The sequence below is a fragment of the Plutella xylostella genome, chromosome 4, assembly GCF_932276165.1.
Source record: "Plutella xylostella chromosome 4, ilPluXylo3.1, whole genome shotgun sequence".
Classification (NCBI taxonomy): domain Eukaryota; kingdom Metazoa; phylum Arthropoda; class Insecta; order Lepidoptera; family Plutellidae; genus Plutella; species Plutella xylostella.
Window position 1 is genome coordinate 1,349,066 of NC_063984.1, and position 23,732 is coordinate 1,372,797.

The 23,732-nt window shown below is 38.0% G+C and overlaps 2 protein-coding genes across 5 annotated transcripts in view; one reads left to right on the forward strand and one right to left on the reverse strand.

Annotated features, from left to right (window-relative positions):
• Positions 1-20,637, forward strand: part of LOC105389383 (zinc finger protein chinmo) — a 37,141-nt gene extending 16,504 nt beyond the window's left edge. For both annotated transcript variants that reach the window (XM_011560481.3, XM_011560480.3), the window contains exons 3-7: positions 10,961-11,184; positions 11,945-12,267; positions 12,445-12,653; positions 12,855-13,052; positions 13,322-20,637. In XM_011560481.3, coding sequence (XP_011558783.1) covers positions 10,961-11,184; positions 11,945-12,267; positions 12,445-12,653; positions 12,855-13,052; positions 13,322-13,551 — 1,184 coding nt within the window. In that variant the 3' untranslated portion in view covers positions 13,552-20,637. The remainder of the gene's footprint in view (positions 1-10,960; positions 11,185-11,944; positions 12,268-12,444; positions 12,654-12,854; positions 13,053-13,321) is intronic.
• Positions 20,638-20,653: 16 nt separating this feature from the next.
• LOC105389384 (protein spire) overlaps positions 20,654-23,732 on the reverse strand; it is a 137,910-nt gene continuing 134,831 nt past the window's right edge. The window contains exons 15-17 of one of the 3 annotated variants that reach the window (XM_048629412.1): positions 23,497-23,634; positions 22,656-22,867; positions 20,654-22,336 (exon numbers count right to left, since the gene is read on the reverse strand). In XM_048629412.1, coding sequence (XP_048485369.1) covers positions 22,138-22,336; positions 22,656-22,867; positions 23,497-23,634 — 549 coding nt within the window. In that variant the 3' untranslated portion in view covers positions 20,654-22,137. The remainder of the gene's footprint in view (positions 22,337-22,655; positions 22,868-23,496; positions 23,635-23,732) is intronic. The other 2 variants (XM_048629405.1, XM_048629415.1) reach the window with 2 other exon arrangements.

The window sequence follows — 23,732 nt, forward strand, 5'->3', positions numbered from 1 at the left end:
CTGCTGAAGAGCTAGATTTCGGTGGCGCTACAAGTTTGCTCGCAAGCTGTTTCCGCGTGATCAAAATTTGGCCATGAAAAAGAAGTAATTCTGCCAACTTGATAAGGAGTTCGTTGACTCACGAAGATAGATATGCGATTTTTTTTCTTACGGCCATGAGGCGTAAATTGTTGCAAATATGATGATAAAAAGAGCATTGATAAGCTGTAGGTACGGGATTAATGTTATGCGATTCGCTTTTTGTAGGCAGCAATCAAGTCCAATGTACCTATTTTGTTGTGATAAGAAATGGCAACGGCCTCTGAAGGCTAAATAAAAAAATGCGAATCACTTCGGTTCCTCAATACCAACTTATTGAGATAAAATAACTTAGCTACTTGAAAAACAATACTTTTCCGAAAGAAGATAATATTAATTTAAAATTCAATCATTGTATTTCGATTGCAATGTAACTTCAGTCGGAATTATTTCAGTTATACAACAAAAATGTTTTATTCACAATTCAGACGATTCTGGGAAGGAATTCAAAATGTCAAATAGGCCGTTTCTCGTGGAAATTGAGCTTTCAAAGTCCAAAGTTTTGGAGGCCGAACGAAATGCGCTAGACTCGAGTGGGAGTAGGCGGGGGGGGGACACGCACCCCCCTTGGGGGCAGGGGGGGAGTGCGCCCGCCGCCGTCTGAACGGTGCGTGCCAACAGCTCCAACGAAAATTGTCTAGGTCTTCGGAGGGGGTGGTTTTTTATATTTATTTATGGTTAATTAGCGGTAAAAGTTTATGAGTTGCGGCGGCGTGTTGCAGGGTAACCGGCGTGACAATGATCGGTTTGTGCCGTGAAGTGTTATTTTATGTTCTGTAACGTTCACTTCAGGTAACGTCTCCAAGACCTCAAGTTTTCCACACATTTCCTACCATACCCTCAAAGCTGGAAACCAGCCACGTAGGTAAGAGGTCAGTCCGCCGGGAAATAAAATCAATAGAGCCAACGATAAATATGCCCTTGATATTTGCCGCGTCCAATCGAATGCGTGGGCTCTCGGAGCGCATCGGCGCAGCAGCAGCCGTATCGACCGCACCCCGCCCCCGCCCCCGCCCGCCCTGAAACCCCCAATAACCACCTACGGGTAAACCCCGTGATTCCTTTGCATCATTTTTACGGGTTCGCGGCGGTGCGAATTGCTGTCAACGCATAAATAACTTATTCAAATGTGGGTCGCTTCGATTCAAACGGCCGAATTGACTCGTAAATGGGGGCGATTCGGCTTTTTCTTCGTCATTTGTTTCTATTAGTAGTGTGGGATGAGTAGTGCTGGATGTGATCTTCGTTACTTTTTAGAAAGAGTTAAAAAAATGCACGTTTTACTAATTTAATAATAATCATCAATTGTTTCGGATAAATCTGCTATAAACACAAGGAAGGAACCACTAAGTACTCGTAACTTTTCACAGAAACATTATTTTATAAATACACTTAATCACTAATTTGGTAACATAACATAGCATTTTCTTTCAGTGGATCGCAATTCGCTACACGTTACATAATCGGGCTCCTGTACAATTTTAGTGCTGTAATAAACGAGTTTTATGGACCTATTTATTTTGTTGATCTATTTTCACTATTCTTTGTATTTTCTCTGCAAGGTGATCAATTTATAGAATAATCGCTATTTCTAAGTAGCTAAATACGTAACTTCTAAATTAAGTAAATACCAACCTACGCATAATAAAAAATAAAGAACCTACAATACTATGTTTATTTCAATACATACGTACTCTATTTCAAAGATACAATTATTCAAGAAATAACCCAATTTTGCTTTTATTGAATCATGGTCAAGGCGAAGATTTGTTTTATTTTTCCAAATCATTAAGGTAGATCAGTAATAATGACATCATGTGGAGGTTTCGTTACTAATTTTAATAAACTTGAGGCAAGATCACGGCCATGAAACGAGCCTACAAGGTGATTCTAGCTATTGCGTGACGTTTCATCTATGCATGTACAAATTTAGGCGTAGCGTAGGTACGCAGAGTTTCCTGTAGGCAGCTAATAAATTAAATATTCTTCTAGTTTTTGGGAAAATTGCATGATACGTCTTCTTATCACGTAGGCAACAAAAACAAGATCTAGTCTAGGGTTTGGTCTTGAGAGCATGAGCCAGTTAGATGAGAGTCAATCGCTGTACAAGATGCTCCGGACTTATACAAAGCCCTAATAGCTATTGAACTTAATTATGTGTTATTCTAGTTGCGTCTCTAATCTAATATAAGGTCGATCGACTAATAATAGTTTATGTCAGAAAATGTAACATGGCTCAAAACAGACGGCAATTATGTACATAAACACATGACCTGTTATTAATTTAATTATTCATACTCGAGAAGTCTTTGGTTGTGAATTTGAACTACACCCCACGCTGATTATGGTAAATTATGGGTGAAAATAACGTGACATGTACTACGGATCTAGGTTTAAGTTAGTAAAAGTGATATTATGAGCTAAATTTTAATTCAATACTCATTCAGGAAAATATTAAAAATTGTGATTGAAAAAAAAAACAAACTATCAGACACCCCCTTACAAGACCATTCATAGGAAAATCTAAAATGACGATTACGTTACGCTTGAAAATCGATGCAATGGGTTCACGTTTGGCCTAAATACACATACCCCTTGGGGATAACAGTTCCTATCTAATAATAATACACATATAAGTACCTACCTAAAGGTAACTTAAATATTAAAACTAAAACCGTGTTCTAAATACACCCTCATGTAATATTAAATACGAAAACTATTTCAATAACACGCGTCATCCTTACTGGCATTAAACTAACACGGCTTAAATTCAAAATTTAAGGCACACCTTCAAATAAGTAGCTTCTCCCTTCAGGGGGTTTATGGGGTCTTTTCCCCCCACCACCACCCCTGTGTTCTGTACTGGAGTGCAATATACGGGGCCATATATCCCAACCTAGTTTGCTTATGTAGTGGTGCAGATATCCTGCGTTTTATTTGGGCCATTCGACTTTCAGCCTATTAGGCTAACGTTTGCGTATGTGAGGCTTTTGTCAGTAAAATAGAGACTATTTGGAAATGCTTTTCATCAATTCTAAAAGGCCTATTTTCAGTAATGTAGGGTTTCAGAAGCGCTGTATGTGAAAGCCTAATTAATAATTCCGTAGCTTGGTACCATTTATATTCTTATTCTTAGCTTGTTGGTGACGACGTTATTTCTCACTGTGGTGAAAGGACGATTAGTTTTCAGACATCAGACACTGAATACCCAAGGTTGGCCGGTCGCATAAAGAATAGGGAGGGCTCTTTCATGCACTTACTTTTTCTTGATATGCTATAATGTGATGGTAAAATAAACATGCCTGCCAATGTATATAGTCATAGTATAATTAAGTACCTACAATATAGGTAGCAGTCCAATTGAAGCCGACCAAGGTATCCTGAAAAACTGAAGCCATTTATGAGCAACTCATGAAATTAACAACTTTTCACAAGTAAACTAGGTAAAGTACCTTTTAGTATACAGCCACTGTTCTATATACTCGCAGGTGTAAAAATAAACCTATAGCCATTGCAGTAACAACTTTTCAGTAAAAAATACCTTGAATCAATACTGGCAACAAAGAATTCCAAAATTCACGATAGTTTAGTTCCAGCAGTTCTATAAGCGCGCTATAATAGTCCTCAATATCACCTCAAGGTTTTGCCGCACGCATCCAGACTCCCCATCGACCGTAGTCACCCAGTTCTGGGCATGCCCCACTCCTGTCCCTGCAACATTGATTTTCTCTCCGGGGCATTGCCGCTGTACGCAGTGGCAGCTGTATAGTGGGCGTCGCTATAGATACTATAGAACTCTGCCTGAATCAATACGCACTGACGTTGTAGGCGTTAATGTTAACGGGTTATAGGCAAGGTGAATTTCAGGATGTGTCGGATAGAATAATTACAAAAGAACTGACAAATGAGGATTTAAACACTTAAAATACTTAATAAATAAACATACGGTATTTATTATTATGTATGTAGTTGCATTATAAGTACTTCTCTATTGTACAAATTGTATACAAGAATTGTCTAAGTCCACCACTAAACCTGTAACATTTACAGATGATAAGTAAAGCTAGGGCACACGTAGAAAAAAACATTCCAACACCAACAACAAAAGAAAAATAAAATAAACCTGTAAACTTTCTGAATACAAAGAGAAACAATACCACAGTTTATCTCGAATCTCTATCCCGAACGACGCAAACTCCAGCTCAGCCGAATCAAAACAAGTGAAACCGAACAAAACAACTGAATTTCACTTTCAATTTTCAGCCCGACGGTCCTATAGCTACACTTATACAGCTATGGGTGTGTAGACTTACGCGCCCTCACCTTGCACTTTCGCCGGGGGGGGTAGGGGGTTCGCCTCTCTCTTTCTATCCCCCGCCCCCCCCCCCGACCTTGAAACTTGGGAGGGGGAAACTAGGGGGCAGGTTGTCATGTATACTGCGGGTGGTAACCTAGAAACGGGGTTAGTAAGCCCCCCCACGATCTGCGATGTCGTTTTCACTTGCATCCGGGGCTGCGTAGAGCTCTATAGCAGCTATAGTTATAGCGCCTATAGGCGCCAGTGAAATGAGGTTTTCAAGCAGCTACCAACCCAATTTCGTCTTAATTTTCGAGAGGAATTCGATGGTTGAATAGCCTTTTAGGTTGTAAATTAAAATTTGGATTTGTTTTAAGGTTGGTAATTTCTGAGGATGGGTTTGTTGTTGTTTTGTTTAAAAAGTAAAGCAAAGAGTGTGTTCTGTCTTTGAGGTGCGTTTTTTTTATGATGAAGTAGGGCAATCATTGTCTTATTGCCTCAATGTGTGAATATAAGTATGTTCCCTGTATGTGTGAATGCATTTAGCCCATTTAGTTTTCGTGACATGTATAGTTATGCACTCATTTCTAATTAATGATAATATTTATGAATGTACCTAATATGTTTTTCATAATTTAGTTTTGTTAACTTATTTTGATGATATGTATTTGTGGCGATCAAATATGCCACATTTTGTAAATAAATAGTTTTTGGCTTAGCTTTTCTGTTTGCAACTCATTGTGGATTGCTGATGGTATTATTAATTATGTTTTCTCCCTCTCCCAACATTGATAAAACTTACTTTTTATTATTTAAGTTAATAAATAAAAAAAATTAACGTCTCCACGGTGACAAACCTTAGTTTAATCCACGTGTTTGGCACCGACATGGTAAGAAGAAGCAGGCGCGGATCCACCCATATGGGCAAGATGGGCATGCCCATCACCTAAATGACTGGCCATAACACACCACGTGATTTCAATATAATAATTTCGTTATTTTATAACATTTTAATGATATTTTTTTATAATTATGTTGGTGGTGATGATTTTGGGTTAAGCTAAATATGTTTTTTCCATCTCGAAAGCCCTCAAATCCATAAATTTTTCGGTCATGCCTAGTATCTGAGTTTCGGCTTACAGCAAAATTAATTATTTACGTACAAAGAGACTAGCTTGATCTCAATAAGACAAATAGTTTTAATTATACAGTTACACATAAAAAACGTAAAGATGTTGATAGAATTCTAAAATGTTTTTTTTTTGGGTAATTTGGTGTCGCCATTTTGTTAGAGTAACTTTTTTTTTCTCTGAGTGTAAATATCTTAAAAACCCTGCCAAGAGTGAATTGGATTGGCGCACTGAGGGTTCCGTACTCTCAGAAAACAAACTAAACTTTGCAGTTGAAATTAAATTTTGCCATAAATCGATATAGGTACGTCATGGTCAATTCTGCAACTTTAAATGTACGCAAAAAAATGGTTTGAGCTTAGCTTACTAGTACTTATAATATTTTTGAAAGACCGTGGAAAGACCTATTCAACGATACCCGACACCATAAAAACGAGAAAAAAAAAACATCCCCACTTTACCCCAATTTTTTTTAATGTCTTTACCCGTTTCTGAGAAAAAGGGTGGTGACAGACAGACAGACAGACGGACAACAAAGTGATCTTATAAGGCTTCCTTTTTTTCTTTTGAAGTATGGAGCCCTAAAAATTATACGAGTTATGTGTAGGGTAATTAACTATTTATATACTTAGGTCCTAACGGATCCTTCACATATTAGAATTCCAATTTTGCAGCACAAATGATCGTGCGTGAAATAGAGCAAAAAAAAAGGGCCAAGAGCGTGTCGGACACGCACATGAAAGGGTTATGTAGCCATAAGATGGGCAGACCGCTTATACATTACCATTAAGTTAGGGCAACTGTATGTCATAAGTTGGTCAAGTTTTATAAAAATAACTATGATGGTGAGGGGTTAAAAAATAATTATTTTTCGATAATTTTAAAAATAATTTTTCCGTAAGTCTTCTAGAAACCCTTATAGTTTCGGCTTTATTTTAAAAAGCTGTAGTTATTATAAAACTATTTGGCCTAGCAAGATAAAATTAGCCTCAATTAAATTAGAATTTAGTCTTAGTTGTATAGTAACTTTTGCCGTAACGTAGACTTTTGTCGGTAAAAAATTTAACAATGATTGATCCAGAGGGCTTTTGATGAGGAAAGATTTCATTTAGCATCTATAACCATAATACGGTCACTACCAACATAAGTACAAAAAAACTGCTATCAGTAACTACTTCAAGGCGAGGCAAACACTTTTTTTTGACTTGCCTATCACCTATTTTGAGGTCTGGATCCGCGCCTGAGAAGAAGACTGTAAATAGACAAAAAACGTGCAACACGAACAAGTTATATTGTTTTAATTACCCATGTATAACTGTCTATCACTAAAGGAAGTTCAGTGTTCTTGTACTTTATTCATATGTATTCACTTATTCAGTCCCTTACATGCTATTTACTTACAAAAAAGGTACTTTACTTTACTAAAGTAACTAATGCAGAAGTAACTTTACAAAAGTTATCATTTAAAACGGCGATATGGCTCGCGAGCTATCACGTGAGAACAAATGTACAGCGAAAATCGTAAACGTATCAAAAAGTTATGCTTAACGTTTTTTTATTTGTGTACAATTCAAGATACTTTTATATACATAAATATTTTAGCAAAATTTCAATGTAGTGGATTTTAAATATTAGCAAATACAGGAATAGATAAAATAGAATACCTATTCAAAGTACAACCATCTGAATTCAGTTTCCACACACGCATAGAACTTAAACAAAGGAAGATCGCCACCAATCCTGGAGCAGCAATCCCTTGCATTGCGCAAGCGTAAATGACCCAATTCAACTATTGGCTGCAGCGCCGCCTATGTGGGGCACAGGCGCAGTGTTCAGATAATGAAATAGGCCTCCGAAGCAGGCCAATGTCACACTGTGTTGCAACACATGCAAGCGACGCTCCAGTTTGGGCTATTTGATAACGATGTAAGATACTAGAATTGGTATAAGTATCATTGCGACGAAAACGCTGTCATGCAGTTTTGAAATGTGTAAATACAGTCTAGAAAGCAGACTATTTACTTATTCAATGTTTTTTACTGAATACTGAAAGTTAATTCTCATTAAAGACAACCGTTTTTAACAGAAAATAATCATCTCAGTACCGACTACCATTCCATCTAGTGTTCCGTAGAGGAAGCACGTCACGCCAAAACTGCGTTTGTGCGCTTGTGCCTCGCTCAATGTCACGCACTCATTTCCTTATTACAATGACGTGACTATTAATGCCAATGCAATACAACAATCATGAAAGTTCCAAAAATCTATTATTTTCGTACTGTATGTCTAGTACAGGTTTGATAGTCGAAATCTTTTCGTTTTCTCGCATACAAAGTGACGCCCCTAGCGGAAACTATCATGAAACTTTTAACAAATAATGTATGCAGATGACAAAGGAAAAGCTAAATCTTTTTCGTTTTCGTAAATTGCAAAAATCGTATCTACTCTTAGAAGCTCTGTTTTCAAAAGGGTTTGTCCTGTTTCCAGCCTACAGCCTGTATCATCTATATCTATCTTAATAATATTATGCTCATTGATCTATTCTGTTGGTTCTCACGCTGTTTCCAAACTTAACACGTGTTTGCATTCATTAGCTGCTGATATCATACATGTACCTACTTCTATTTCTTGTTCGTTTTGATGTTATGTCGTTGTGTATTTTTTCTTGGCAGTTTTTGTTTTATTATGTATTTATTACAAATTACAACATATTTTATTAGTGTCTATATTACCACTTTTTTGATCAATACCACACCAGGATACAATACCTAAACTTAGGTACACTACAATCTTACATACCTACCATACTAGAAACAAAAGTCATGTTTTTTTTAGGGTTCCGTAGCCAAAATGGCAAAAACGGAACCCTTATAGTTTCGTCATGTCCGTCTGTCCGTCTGTCCGTCTGTCCGTCTGTCACAGCCGATTTACTCGGAAACTATAAGTACTACAGTGATGAAATTTGATGGGAATATGTGTTGTATGAACCGCTACAAAAATATGACACTAAATAGTAAAAAAAAGAATTGTAACTGAGGGATGAAATTTTTTTTTCGATGTACATACCCGTGTGGGGTGTCAATGGAAAGGTCTTTTAAAATGATATAAAGTTTTCTAAAAAACATTTTTCTTAAAGTGAACGGTTTTTGAGATATCAGCTCTCAAAGTCGTAAAAAGTATGTCCCCCCCCCTCTATTTTTATAACTACGGGGTATAAAATTCTAAAAAAAATAGAGGTGATGCATGCTAATTAACTCTTTCAACGATTTTTGGTTTGATCAAAGTATCTCTTATAGTTTTTGAGATAGGTTGATTTAACTGTAATTTTGCTGCTACGGAACCCTTTGTGCGCGAGCCCGACTCGCACTTGGCCGGTTTTTTATTCAAAAGCTATTGCACTGGATGTGCATGCAGTGATTATTAGGAATTCGTATGCTTCTATACCTTGAGCTTCCTCATTCGTAGTGAATTATATAAGACTAGCTGTTCCCGCGCGCTTCGCTTCGCCTTAAAAAGTTTTCCCGTGGGAATTCCGGGATAAAAAGTAGCCTATGTTCTTTCCCAGGGTCTAGACCTTAAGCATACCAAATTTCATTCAAATCCGTTCAGTAGTTTTGGCGTGAAAAAGTAACAGACAGACAGACAGACAGACAGACAGACAGACAGACAGACACAGTTACTTTCGCATTTATAATATTAGTTAGGATCTACACACACATACACAGGCGAAGAATATTTAAACAGGGCCAATGTGGCAAGGTCTGTGTAAAAAACCGTGCACTTTGAATCTTTTAGTTTAGAGTATCCTTCCTGATTTCAATTTTGAAGTACTTCAATGAAAATATTATAAACACTAAGCAGGTCTTAGGAGTAGCACGAGGGGACTTAGAATAAATATATACCACTTAGGATTATTTATTTTTTTGTATTTTTCGATATGTTGGCCAACAGGAGAAAATCTTAACGTATAACGTTCCTTAAAATTACGCTAGATCTTAGAAAACAATATTTGTGTTTTGTAGAAAATTCTGATTACATATTACTTTTTTCAATTTTCCTGTATCTACTTCTACGGATAGTGTAAAATAAGTTGCTTTGAATTTATTATCGATATGCAAAAGGGCTATTGAGGGTGGACTACATAGATAAACCAAGATTAGAGCCTAGACAAGGCCAGTTTATCGGTAGCTCATGGGCTAGTGATAACAGTTTTAATAAACGATTTTCACGTGATTTGAGTGCAGAAATAAATATTAAAAGGCTGATTTAGTACCTAGCCATTACAATTATATGGAACATGAAATAAACATTCGCTACATTCGTCAACTGTACAAGTACGAAGAGATATCTAACTAAAATCGCCAGAGAAAATTAGAATACAAATAAAACACCGAACAAACCAATCATCCCAATCAAACACCGTACCCTATATTTATCAGCGGCATGAATAGAAAAAAATCTCTTGACATTGTGTCAAAAATAGTTCTGGTACCTATTACTAAACCAGATCTTTTGAACCACGACCGGATACGCTTGGAGATGTGTTCGTTATCTTTTTAAATGAAAACAGAGGAGCGGAGTGCGAACGCAGCGCTCAGAATACGGACTCGGCGGGCGGTAGTAGTAGTGGCCGCGACGCACTCAGTCCAAGGCTAAACGTATTTTTTCCGTGCGACGGCTTGTGACGTAACGTGATGTACCTACCTAGCCGTCTGATATTGATCGCTACTTAATGAATGATGAATCTATTAATATGTGGTTTTCTATTAAATTAGTTTTGTTTTCTATTTTTGTCGACAATTAAGTACTTATAAACAAACAAAAATATACCAAAACATTTATTTCACCAAATATTTTGCAATAGCCTTACTTAATTGAACAACATCTGAATTAAACAACAGCGGTCCTAAATCAAAGCCCTGTGGCACACCGGAGCGTAACTGGAAGCCGAGCACGCATAACAATTAAAATAAGTTTAATAAACAACGAGATAGATGTTTACGAGAGACCTAACAACAGTGACACTAATATCTGTGCGATATGAATCTTGATATAGGCCCAATTAAGAGAGACTCGCCGTAAGATGCTTTAGAGAACTCATTTCATTTTCATTGATGCGCTTCGCCGAATCGCTGTTGGACCACACGGTAGGACCTTGAGTGTTACGAGCATAATTCGAGTGGGAGGCGAGCACGTGGCTACTTCTAAATTTTATTGTACTCGCAGATTATTATGCGTCGATTTAGCTTCCATTCTTTACATATTGTAATAAAATACTAGGATTATAAGTACAGAGAAGGTGCAGTATGCATCTATCGTTAAGCTGGGTGCTATGTGGGAAAATTCGCCACAAGTTTACTTTGTGAATTCCCCAAAACCTAAATTCAATCTCGGTGCCTCGGAAGATTATTTTGTCATAAGACACAACGATAAGAAAACCCTCTCATTGTTCCAGGGCGTCAATTCAAAGCGCACAAGGTGATTCTGGCGGCGTGCAGTAAACACTTCCAGGAGTTGTTCGACACCGCCCCGCCGAGCCATGCGGGCGCGTGCTACGTCATCTTGGAGGCCACCACGGCCGACAACATGCAGGCGCTGCTGGAGTTCATGTACAAGGGAGAGGTACATGTCAGCCAGGACGCTCTGTCTAGCTTCCTTAAGAGCGGAGAGAATCTGCAGGTATGGATTGACACTATTAGATATATTTTTTTTTAACAAATTGCTATAAAAAAATATCGTCCTGACTTACGGCTCAATAGCGATTTTTTTCAGTCAAACATAAAAAAAAGAACTCAGTCATTTATTGCATCCATAAGTTTTACAGGTGTTCAATACATTAAAATAGAAACCTTCAGAGGTACGACCTAGTACCTATTAGGCATCGAATTAATACTATTAAAAACCCGCCTCTGTATATACTTACTACTTTTAAGTCCATTTTTGTAACTGTTTTTATTATTATACAATAAAGTGTTTATAAATAAATAAATAAATAAAAAACCTATAACTCTTCTATCTATCAGGGCACATACGAATAAAATATACAATATTGGAAGCGCTTCGCTGAATTACCGTCGTTCAATGTTTAAATTTGATATTGTTACACAACGATTTGTCTAAGTATTGGTGCTGAAACTCACCTATTTACATTTCAATTTGATGTCAAGGCCATCTTTGCATTCAAACGCTTTGTATACTCATAATAGTTTGCTACTTATGCGTATGAGCGCGTTTTTACATTGTCAAACACAAGTAGGTAACCAAATTGTGTTTTTAAGGAGTATTATCGTGGATTAAAGATATAAATTGGACATTCTTAAATAATGATTACCCTACTTTACATAGCCTACTACTACTTTACCATACTTTACATGGCAAACAAATGAAACTTATTTATACTATATGAAAATAAATAAATGAAATATCTTTTCAATTCCAGGTAAAAGGGCTATCGATGGAGATGTCTCAAGACGGCTGGATGAAGCAACAAACCCAACAATCGTCCGGAGACCGTCAGACTCGCATCAAGACCAGCCCAGTGTCCGGTTCTGGAAACTGCGAGGTCCAGGAGTCTGGCCCTCCGTCTCACACCGCGACGTTTGCGCCCATCATGCCGTCATACAGCCTGCCTCTGCACGGGAGTGGTGGGTCCATTGGGCGCTACGCCCCACCGGCCCACGTGCCGCTGCACCCGTCTACCCACCGCCGACCCGCCGCGCCCAAACCCTCGCCCTCTCAGAGCCCACATGCTAGGAATTACAGGTATGCTTTAATCAGGGATTTGTTGCTGCATGATAGCAGATTGCCAAAGGTTGGGGAGCTACCATCCACAAGTCAGTTTAAAGTTTCTGCGCTATTAAGCGACCATCCTGCTTCTAACTAGATACCGATACCCGAAACACTGGACTGCAAGTGACCTCTTCCTCCAATCCCTTCCAGACAAAGCTCTTCATCATCCCACTGCGGCAGCGTGGCGGACGAGCCGGACACGCGCTCGTCGCCCGGCGCCGGCGGCCGCTACGCCGACGACGCTCCAGCAGACTGCACCTCCACACACGGCAACCAGATCAAGAACAACGGCTACGAACGCAGCGGATCAGTCAACGACGAAATGATTGAACGCCTCTCCAACGATCAGGGCGCTGAAGGTAAGGATACGAAACCTTTAAGCCAGGCTGTGACGTAGATTCTTGAATAAGTAGATCAATCTTCTGACTCTCTTAAAGGAATTCAGTTTGTCATCAAATATGACCTTCACATAACGTATACAGTTTATTCTGCCATGATCGAAGAATATGATTAAAGATATCGTTTACAGTTTCCAACATACCCTTTCTACTTCCTTCCAGATCTTCGGGTTAAAAGCGAGAATGACTATCACGCTGGAGGCGGGAACAACTACTCGCCTCCGCCCGTGACTCCCATGCCGACGACCAACTACCACGACAAGACTATACCCACATCCCCGGTGCCGCCCAAGCCCAGCCAGGACCTGTGGCCGCACAAGATCATCACCAGCAAGTCTGGTGGCATCGCTACTGCTGACGGTAACTTTCAACATCATTTGATCAGACATCAGACATCGATATCAGATATAAGTCAGTGTTAGAGCCCGTAAACCAGCTAATCACCTCATTCCATATGGAAGTCTTAAGCAGACGGATTTGTAGTGTGACGTCGCATGGCAGTTTTGTGTTACAACTTTATCATGGTGGTTGATGTCGACTATTGCTGTTATGGTTTCCTCCTGGCAGTGGGAAGCAAATGGTTTTGTAATGCGACGGTTGATTTTGACTATCATCGTTCCATTTTCTAGGCAAGAAGCTGAAGTGTCCGTACTGCGAGCGGCTGTACGGGTACGAGACGAACCTGCGCGCGCACATCCGCCAGCGGCACCAGGGCATCCGCGTGCCGTGCCCGCACTGCTCGCGCACCTTCACGCGCAACAACACCGTGCGGCGCCACATCGCGCGCGAGCACCGCCACCAGGTCACGCCCGGCCACCTGCCGCAGCCGGTCCAGACCCTGCCCAACCACACGCAGTAAGAAACACCAACTTATTAAAAGAAATCCTCCGTCAACCGAACTACCTCTACTCTCTTCCCCGGGCCGAGGCCCGACTTCTCTCGTAACAAGCGTACAATAAAAATACCTCATTGAAGCATATTATTGTAACGGTATCTACCTCAATTTTTGATCTTAAGGTTCTTTAAGGTTTTTTCGATTATTGTGCGATAATTGTTACTTAATCAAGTGTGACTTCGAATAGTTGCTCATTGTTTTATGTATAACTGTGGTACCGTTTCTAAAACATGTACCTGTCGCACCTTCTCTGCTCGTTCAGTTTAACCTACCTCGTTGTTTTTTGGTTCGAAACCTTCTATTATAGTAAGATATTTGTCCAGTTGACTGTGCGATGAAAGTTACCTTTTAACGAATTGGTCTTTAAAGCTCTTTGGCGTGTTATATCGTAGCGAATACCTGGGCTATGGATCTTTGAGTACAAGTTGAGACTGAGGTCACAGGCTAAGCAGATGTAAATACTAGGAGAATGTTGTAACCGCCTTGGCCTAAGTTGAGACACGCGTTACAGACTCATTGTGGCAAAATCATTTCCACCTTAACTTTGTTACACGAAGCATTTCCTAACTTCAATAGATCTTATATTATTTAATTTTACAATTTCCATAGAGCATTTTCGAAACATATCTGTGATACAATAGAACAGGACTTTAGAACATTCAGTAATTATTTTGCCACTTTGTCGTTTGGAGAATAACGCGCATGAAAACGAAAGATTCAGCAGGTTTTATACTGACAGTAACGGATTACTTTTGTACCAAGTACAAAGTTCTAGATACATAAGTAGTTAGGTAAAATCGTGTTATACATTACTGCATGTGAGATTCGACGCATGATTGTGGTTACAACTCCATTTTGTAAAGTTAGTTTCTGTTAAATTAATAATAATCAGACGCGGATGTTTCTATTGAGACCAAATAATTATATGTTTCCAGGAGATGGTGTCGATGTTAGCATTCCGTTGTGAGTTTGTTTGTTATTGAATAATGCTCGTGCATTTAGGTAATGTCCACTACATACACTTTAATATTCCTAGTCATTTCAAGTGCAACCAGTTTGAGGTTAAAGAATAATTATTTTATTGCTAGACGGGGGCGGCGCCACTGTTGTATTATATGTTGTGTGGCGCCGCGCCGGTCGCCCGCGCCCTGCGAGCCGGAGGGACAGTGCCAAATAATCCTCATTTTTAAGTTCACAGCAATTATATTTTTTTGTTGAGTGTGAATGTAGCGACTGTGTGTTATATTCCTGATATTTAGGAATACGTTGCATTCATATTTATTATATTTATACTTTAGGATACACTTAATAAATATATTTATGAAGAGACATGCTTACAAAGACTCAGTTTTTATATTTTAGTTTCTGTTAACGCCATGAAGAAAGCGTTTTAGTTATCTTTTAATGGTCAAAATATACGTAAATGTTTCGTAGAGACCTTTGCCAGTAAGGGATCCGTTATTTTTCATGACAGTATAAGGTATTTTTTTATTTCTTTACAAAATGTTTTCAGTCAAATAGTTCAAACGAAATCTAATAATTTAAAAATCTGCCTACATATTCTTACAGTACAGACACAATATTTACAGGATAAACTTTCTAAATATCTTTATACAATGTTCCTCTACAATATTCCTATAATGGTGTTTTAGATCAATCAGAGATAGTTCAAAATCAGTGTTTGACTTTGTTTTTGAATAATCATAACGTCGAATTGTGACTTATGTAGAGCTGATTCATTTAAAAACCTCTGTGAATCTGTATTGATTTCTTGTCGCGAATGCTGTCGGTTGGACATGATGTGAGAGACCGCTCCTGCAGGCAAGGAGTGCATGCTGGAAGTGGTCTCTCTGTTGGTTTGAAAGGTGATACCTTCTGAAACTTTGGGACAGGAACCCTCGGTCGTAACATTATTAAGGCGTGAATAAGTTACCGTTTAAACGGTGTAATTTTTTAATCTTACCTTTATTAATTTAATTATTTTGCAATTGGCATTATTCTTTAATTGGTATGTCTTAAATTAAGTCGAAAATGTTTTGCTAATTCAATTATAAATTGTTAACATTATGTTATGAAAGTTAAAACTTTTATTTTGTCTTTTGCGTTTTCTTATGAATTCAAAATTCATAGTTGTGATTTATTTTCGACATTTAATGTTTTGTGATACATATATAATTGGCATTAATGCATCACATTATTAGCTTTTATTGGATTTTTTGATTAAGTCGTAGGACGATGTTGGGTTTTAGAGTTAAGATGATGTTACGAGCGGTTGACAAGTTGGTTAGCTGTGGCGAAATCAATATTTCGATTTTTCTTCTAAACATAAGGTACAAATTTTAGATTACAATCTTGAAACAGTCAATTTCTCACATTAAAAATAATCAACTTTGGGTGAATGTCTGATCTGTTGTCAGTAATATGTGTATCATTCGCCTAAGTTTGTTCAGTAGACGCTATATTCTAGTGATTTCTAGGCGTTACGATGTGTTTGATGTGATGAGGTTATCACTATATTGTCGGTGTATTGCAATCCGTTTGACTTGTGGCGATCACCCGAACTCTGTGGCTGTAACTCTGGACACGATCCAAACTAAATTTGGACGTTTTTTTAAGTAACATTTTCAATTATTTCTTGCGGGTTTCGAGAAATTTGTTTCGGATTTGTTTTAAGCACTAGGCGTTCAATATTTTGCTGCTCAAAGTTACGAAATCATTAATTTGCTCGTGCTCGTTTTTTTTTATAATTAGGTTAGCTTTTTTAATTTTAGTTTTTTTTATCGCGAAGTGTCGTGATGGTAAAGCCAAAGATTGTTACGGGTACGGTGACCCTCTGCCGTCACAGGCTGCGCGTGATTTCACATTCAAAGTTAATAAGTAAATGTTAATTATAATATGTGTAATATTGTTTGCAATGAATGTCAAACGCGTAGCAGCCACTTAGTGTAAGTTAAACTACCTCCAGGAATTTAACTTAGTCATAAGTTAGCTGTAATGTAGATTTTTTATATGAAAAAAAACACGTGAAAATCTTAGTGTGTAAGCGAGAAGCAAAAAGTAAAAAAAAAATAAAGTACAAATATGCTACCTCAGGATTCAATTTAGTAATAAAAGATTTTAATTATTACAGATAAAAATTATATATATACGAGTAAATTAAACGTATATTTATGTACTCACTATTAATATTTAAAAGCTGGATGTTTTGTGTTAAATATTGAAGGTATAAATAAGGTCGTTCAGTAACAAGTATATGCATAGGACAGTAAAGAAACGTTTGAATCTCTGCAAGGTAGTGGTGTGTGGCGCGCTAGCAACTCAGTGACTCGACAACTCGGTAACTCGGCAACTCTGTAACTCAGCGACTCAGTGACTCGACAACCAGAAAGAGTTGAGCAACTCGGTAACTGAGATACTCGATGTGGCCAGTTCTGTCGAATAAATCTATTAAACCTATGTTCTACCTCTAATATACACTGAGTTGGTAGTTGTTTACATCTAGAAGTAAGCTAGTTAAGTTAGATGTAATAATCTCATTGATGTTCTACCTCATTTTGAATCACAAGCGGTGAGGGGATTCGGCCACAAGTCAATATTATGTAATCTAAATGTACCTATCCTTCACTCCCCGGAGTATAAAATATTTTTTTAACCTATAATTTTATTATTTTTCCCAGTTACTTTTTATGTTGCCTAGATGTTATTAAGTTTTAAGAAGATGAAAATGAGAAAAAAACTATTGTTTGTTAGGTTTCTGCGAATTAAAAAAATAACAAAATTATTTTCTTTTGTTTCCGTTTTGGTTTCCTCCCCATCCCTTTTAGATTATGATTTCCTTTTTAGTTTTTCAACAAGTTACACCCGTCCATTGTATTTTAATGTTTTTTAAAAGAAATAGAATTTAAATTTAGGTAAATTATTTAAGGAATTGACATTTAAGAATGCGTAGTAGCACTTTTTCGGAACAGGAATATTTTTAAGCGAGTACAGTACGGAGTGGTGGCCCCGCGCCGCGCCCGCCGCGCCGCCGCGCAGCAAGCTACGAATTTGATGGTAAAATAAATACTTACATGTTCTCTTTGATTAAATGTTAAAGTTAAGTATCTTAATGATAATGCTCACTTTCGAATTCATAAGAATAGCCCACGTACACTGCCCAGCGGAACGCACAGTTCTCGCACTGCCAGGGGGTCGAAGGTATGTGTCGTCTCCGAGTCTGACGAGGTTCCTCCACTTGTAGACATAAGGTTGAGAATACCACCTTATTTTTCAGCTATATCAACGGAGTGCCAGATCCGTTCTGCTCCCGATGGAAAGCCGATGTCTGGAGTTGAGCTCGGGCCGGAGGGCAGCTAGATAAAGTTATTGTCATACTCTGTTATTCATTAGGGAAGTCTCATCGTTTCATCGGCTCTAAATAGTCAAAATTGTACGTACGTTAAACTAATAAATAAGATTTTTATATAATATATTGAAAGTAAACGATACAGCACTAAATTGAATGGATTTACACGAATTACAAAGATTTCATAAGTGTATTGTATATAGAACATCTATACTTACCTAGTATTTGTACGTACCTACGTGTTTAACGTTACTCATCTCTTGTTAAGTTCTGATCGCGTATCTCGGTGTCGTTATCTGGTCTCGGTGTCATCTTTGTGTGCGTGTACTTACACTAAAAAAATATAAAATTTATAAAAAAAAATACAGTAAAAGACAACGAGCACTCTCTTACCTCAAGAACTAAAGTACAAATTCTGAAAGTCTTAAGAGTTACTGCCAGTACAAATTAAAATTATTGTATCGAAATTTATGTAAAATGTTGCCAAAATTTGGTACATCACTAAATATATAATTTTAGATTTAGGCACTGTGGGAGAGTACAAAGTATACCGAGTGAGTGGTCCACCCGCGAGCGAACATGCAAGGGGATGTATTTCTCTATGTAAAACTATGTATATGTTTAAGCTTTAGTTTTTATATATTATTCTTTGGTAAGTAATGGAGAACAAGGGTAAAGTATGATGAGGATGTCAGCATGTAAATAACGGAAGGTAACATAAGAATTATTAGACGGGACATAGGTCGGATAAGTGTAAATTTTTGTAAACCAGATGGTTGTAAAACTAAGTAGGTTTTTGTACGTAGCAGAATTTTGAAGCTTAGTAAAACGTTCGTTGGTCTGTGTCTGTAAAAGGGAAGTGATTGTCTGTGATTATTAAGCGACTTTTTTAATATATATTACGATGAAAAGTATAATTCAGTACGTACTAAGTATATAGCACTATTTGTGATTTTACATCAGACATTTTATTAGTTTCATATTTTAGACTTCATTTTTTGAAACTTGAATTTTATAGTTTAGGAACGGTTGAGCGGGTTGGATTTATTATGTGTATAAATGTGAAGTACTAATAAGTAAATTAGTTCAGGTACTGGAAATGTACAGTAACTGCTGGTGTGTGTCACTGAAGATGAACCCAATCTGAAATTAGGCCTCTTGATGCTCGTTCCATTCAAAATTATGCATCGGAAACTATGGTATACCTACGTACATCCTGTCATGAACCGGTCCTTCAAAATTACAATTTACATCTTCAGTGACATTTTCAGGGCTTGTACTTTCATGACAAAAGTACTGGGGTACCTACAAATAAGTTTATTCTTTCCTAGCGAAATTTTCATTATTTTTGGCATATTTCCTTAGACTCGTGTCGAGTAAAGTAGAACATTTTCTCGTTACGTTTAGCTTAATCTAATATGTGTTACTTTTATTTATATTTCCAATTAACTGTCGGACATGCACTAACTTACCTTACTAAATGCTTAGTTTAAATAAAATAGTTGATTATATCAAAGATACCTACTACCTACCTGCAACTTGTACCTTTTTAGGTATAAATCACATAGATATATGAACACGACAGTTTATTTCGATGTGAAATCCTGATCTGAAATTAATAAAAAATTGTTGCTAAAATATAAACGGTGTTTTTTATTCTCACTACCCTTTAGTTAGTGTCTCACGAGCAATAGAGCAACACCATGGGGACCTTACGTCGCCAGGTGGTTCTAGACATCTAGATGATCTAGACATTTTAATAGGAACTAACTGCTGCTTGAATGCCGCATAAAGTTGAGCATCTTCAATTAGACATCTCCAAATTAAATAGTAAAAGGATTTCAATAAAATATCTAGTGATTTGTAATAATTTTTAATTATTGTTATTTACTTTTCATTTCTTTTATTTTAATATGCCTTTAACGGTTACAATCTACGTAACATCTAATATAGACTACAGTTTTTACACACATTTACAGGAATCGCAACTGGGTTTTAAACATTCACTTATTTGATTATACTTATTTAGTAGGTAGTTGAAAAAACTAATGATGATTCCAATCAAACTTTTACATTCATAGAAATATCAAAAGGGAGGCTTAGTTAAAATTTTAAAAGTACACATTTTAGGTAACACAACATACTGGTAGAGTGAAATAACATAACGGAGGGACTACGGTAGAAAATTATACTTGAAGTAAGTTGATTTTATTATTCTAACGGCAACCAAGCTTAATCATTAAATTAATATATTTTTCTCTGCCAAACTAAGACTGATACTATAACTCGGAAACACTTAAGTACTTTAGTTTGGAAGAAAAAAAACTTTTACAAAGAGCCTCTGTAGACAAACCACTTTTTGTGGCTCAACTCTGACAAGACAAAAAGTGGCTGATCTGGCAGTTAGAAAATTAGTACGTATTAAGTAGATAAGTACAACTAAGTGAGAAATATACCAATGAAACTAATATTTACAACAATGGAATGTGGTTACATTATTTGGCAAAATAATTTATGTTACACATCTAACTAAAACTATATTTAAGAGAGAATACTTGGGCGTAAGTCAACCCTGACTGCTTACATGATAGGAACATAAATATTATACTCAAATTGATATACGGTACCTGTTAGATAAAGAGTAATGAAAAGATTTTTTTCAGTAAGCAACTTTAAGAAAAAAATACAATAGCTTTTTTGTAAAATTTCATTAGTAGGTACCTACTTAAATAAAAAAAAATGCTTCTTAAAAGTACAAAGAAATGGTTCGCAAAATTAAATAAATATCACTTACCTACTGTTAACATTATTACATTAAAATGGAGGTGTTCTTCGGTGTAAGATTGTGCAAGTTTACAATAAATGTATTTATTACAATTAAGTAGGTATATATTTTTATTCACGGACACACGGGAAAATTATATTCGAGCCAGCTTGCCTAAGTTACCCGTGTGTCGCGGCTTTAGCGATAGTTGTATTGTAATAGCATTATAGGTGATATGGCACAAGAAAGGTGTTTATGAGTTCTATTTTAAAGTACAAGTTCGTTTTGATACTTACCGTTCGTATCAGGCATAATTGAATCAATTTCTGATAATTTAGGCTTAATTTCAGTAATCAGATTCTTCATACATTTGGGGTAGTTCAGTGCAAGCTTATAAATTTTAACTTCAGTGGGATAAATATTGTAATACTTTAACACTTTCAAATAATGTAAATAAAAATATCTCCTCTTTTTCATATATCATTTAAAGACACATATTGATTCACAGTACATTATTGTTGGGAAAATACAACATTTCGGTATAATATCATTTGGGGAAAAATATAGATAGATATATCATACTATATTTGTATTTACGTGAGAAAATATATTTTAGTATTTTAGGAATATAACATTTAAATATCTCATTAGGATTTTTATTAGTTACTCACTAGTAAATAAATATACTTGTTATATATTTTTGACATTACATTTTATAAATAGTTTGTTAGAATATTATATTTTTGTGCGATAAACAAAAAGGGAATTAATTTTGGTGTGTCAAAGGTCATTGAGTATTGTCAATAGGTCAGTAGGTCTACGAATATAAAACAAAGTCTGGGATACCTAGGATGCCTAGATCCAGCTCGCCTAGAACCACCGCAAGTCCTGCACAACCGTCCGAAGCTCGGGAGTTTAGTAAAACCTCTGTATATAACTTTTTTGTATAAATATTGAGACTATGGTTTAATTTGGATAAAAAAATATGTCAAGAAGGAATTTTAAATTTTAGGAATGTCAAAACGATCTATAATTTTTATGTTAAATTAAGATGAAGTTTACAAATGGTAGTAACTATATCATTTACTGTTAGGTCGAAAAGTTTGCATATGAGCTATATTATTATAATCTGGAAGAGGCGCACGATGATAACACCTATAATAACGATACATAGGTACAGTAAATACATTGCTTTTACACACATATCCGCTCCAAAGCAATCCCAGCAGCCGAACGGTCGCTCAGCAGTTAACCACAAGTCCACCTCACAATTTAGAACTCTATCACTGAGCGATAGGTCGAAAACCACTGAGGTATCAGTACCACGGTCGTTGATTGGTTGACACTCGGCGGCGCGACAAGGTCAAACCCCACGGCGGTCGCTGATTGGCTAACACTCGGCGGCGTGACAAGGTCAAACCCCACAGAGCTCGCTGATTGGTTAACACTCGGCGGTGTAGACGGGCGCGAGGTCTAGCGTGAGATGGCGGAGCGCGCGGTCGCGGGAGGCGGATCGCGAGGCGCGGGATGACTTGATGATCTGCAGCACCATGGCCTTGCAGTCGTGGCACACCGCCATCTGCACGCCGCGCAGCCGCTCCGCCGCCGCCACGCCGGTTGCGCTGCGCCCGTAGCGCGCTCTGGGGGGAGACAGGTGGGTTAGAAGATGGTAGGGAGATCTGGGATAAACACGAACCATTTTCACATCTTCTATTCGATAAAAGTTGATAAACATTGGAGCTGTTTTATTCGAAAGGGTGTATGAAAGGAAACTATACCCGCTGTGAACCCTGGACTATAGAAAGATTGGCTAATCCATTCCTCACGACAACTAACGCTGGCCTCTCTAACTGGACGCTAAATGAACGAAAAGGGGCTTTCATACCAGTAAAATCTGAAGATATAAATGGGGGCGCTGGCAAACACTACAATACACTACTCCATATTCAGTCTAATTACCTCCGATCCAAAGTCCCACTGTTAACCACTGTCACAGGCATGCTCTCGGGCCCCTCCACACTACGTGACATCGCCGGCGGGGGCAGCGACAGGTGGTCGCTGAACCCGAGCGCCGAGCCGCCGCGCGAGCCTGGGGCCGAATGCGCGGCCGCCGCCCGTCTGACGGCTGCCGGGCTGTTGGGGGCACTGCCCACGCTGTTCTCGACTAGGCTCTGTTGGGAATAAGAGTTATTTTTAGCTACAGGGAGTACATTGGTAAACCAGACACAATACATAATGATTTCTCGGGATGTGAGGGGTTAAATCTGATGAGCTCATATCCTCACCCAGATAAGTCTACGTCTTGCTCTTTCACCAACATTCTTCAACGATGTTGGAATGGAAGCTGATTCCAAACTTTGCATTATGCTTTTCTTCTATAAACTTAACCATAACAATCGCAAAGTGCACAGATGGGATGGGATTAGAAACGTGCAGTACCTAATAGTACCGATATTCCGAAGCATTCGTCCAATCAAGAATTAGTAAGCCGTTAGTGGCTTTATTCACCCACATTCTCTTCTTTTACCGTATAGAATGGTGTAGATTAAATGATCCAAAAAGGCTAGTATAAGTCGAAAGTCAATCAAATCCACCCGATGACCTGCTGTATAAACCTTTCATCATCATCAGCCTATAGCAGTCCACTGCTGGATAATTGGACATAGGCCTCTCCCAAAGCACGCCACTGGATGCGATATATAGCTTTCCGCATCCAATCATAATCAGCCACCTTTCGCAAGCTCATCTAGCCGGAGGGCGTCCTACATTACGTGTAAACCTTTAGTAATAGTATACTAACCGTATGATCTGGCGCGACGAGCCTCGACATCAGGCTCCGTGGGAAGGTGGAGTGCGCCTCCTCCTCCGGCGACGGCAGCAGCGAGGGGCTCAGCAGAACCACCGGCACGTGCGCGAAGTGCTCCGTCGGTATCCGCATCTGAGAGGTTAGGCGGGCGCGGGAGGGGTTAGACACGTGGGGGGCTAGAGCGGTTGGAGTGACGTTGTGGGTTATGTTGTCCTGGTACATTGAGATAC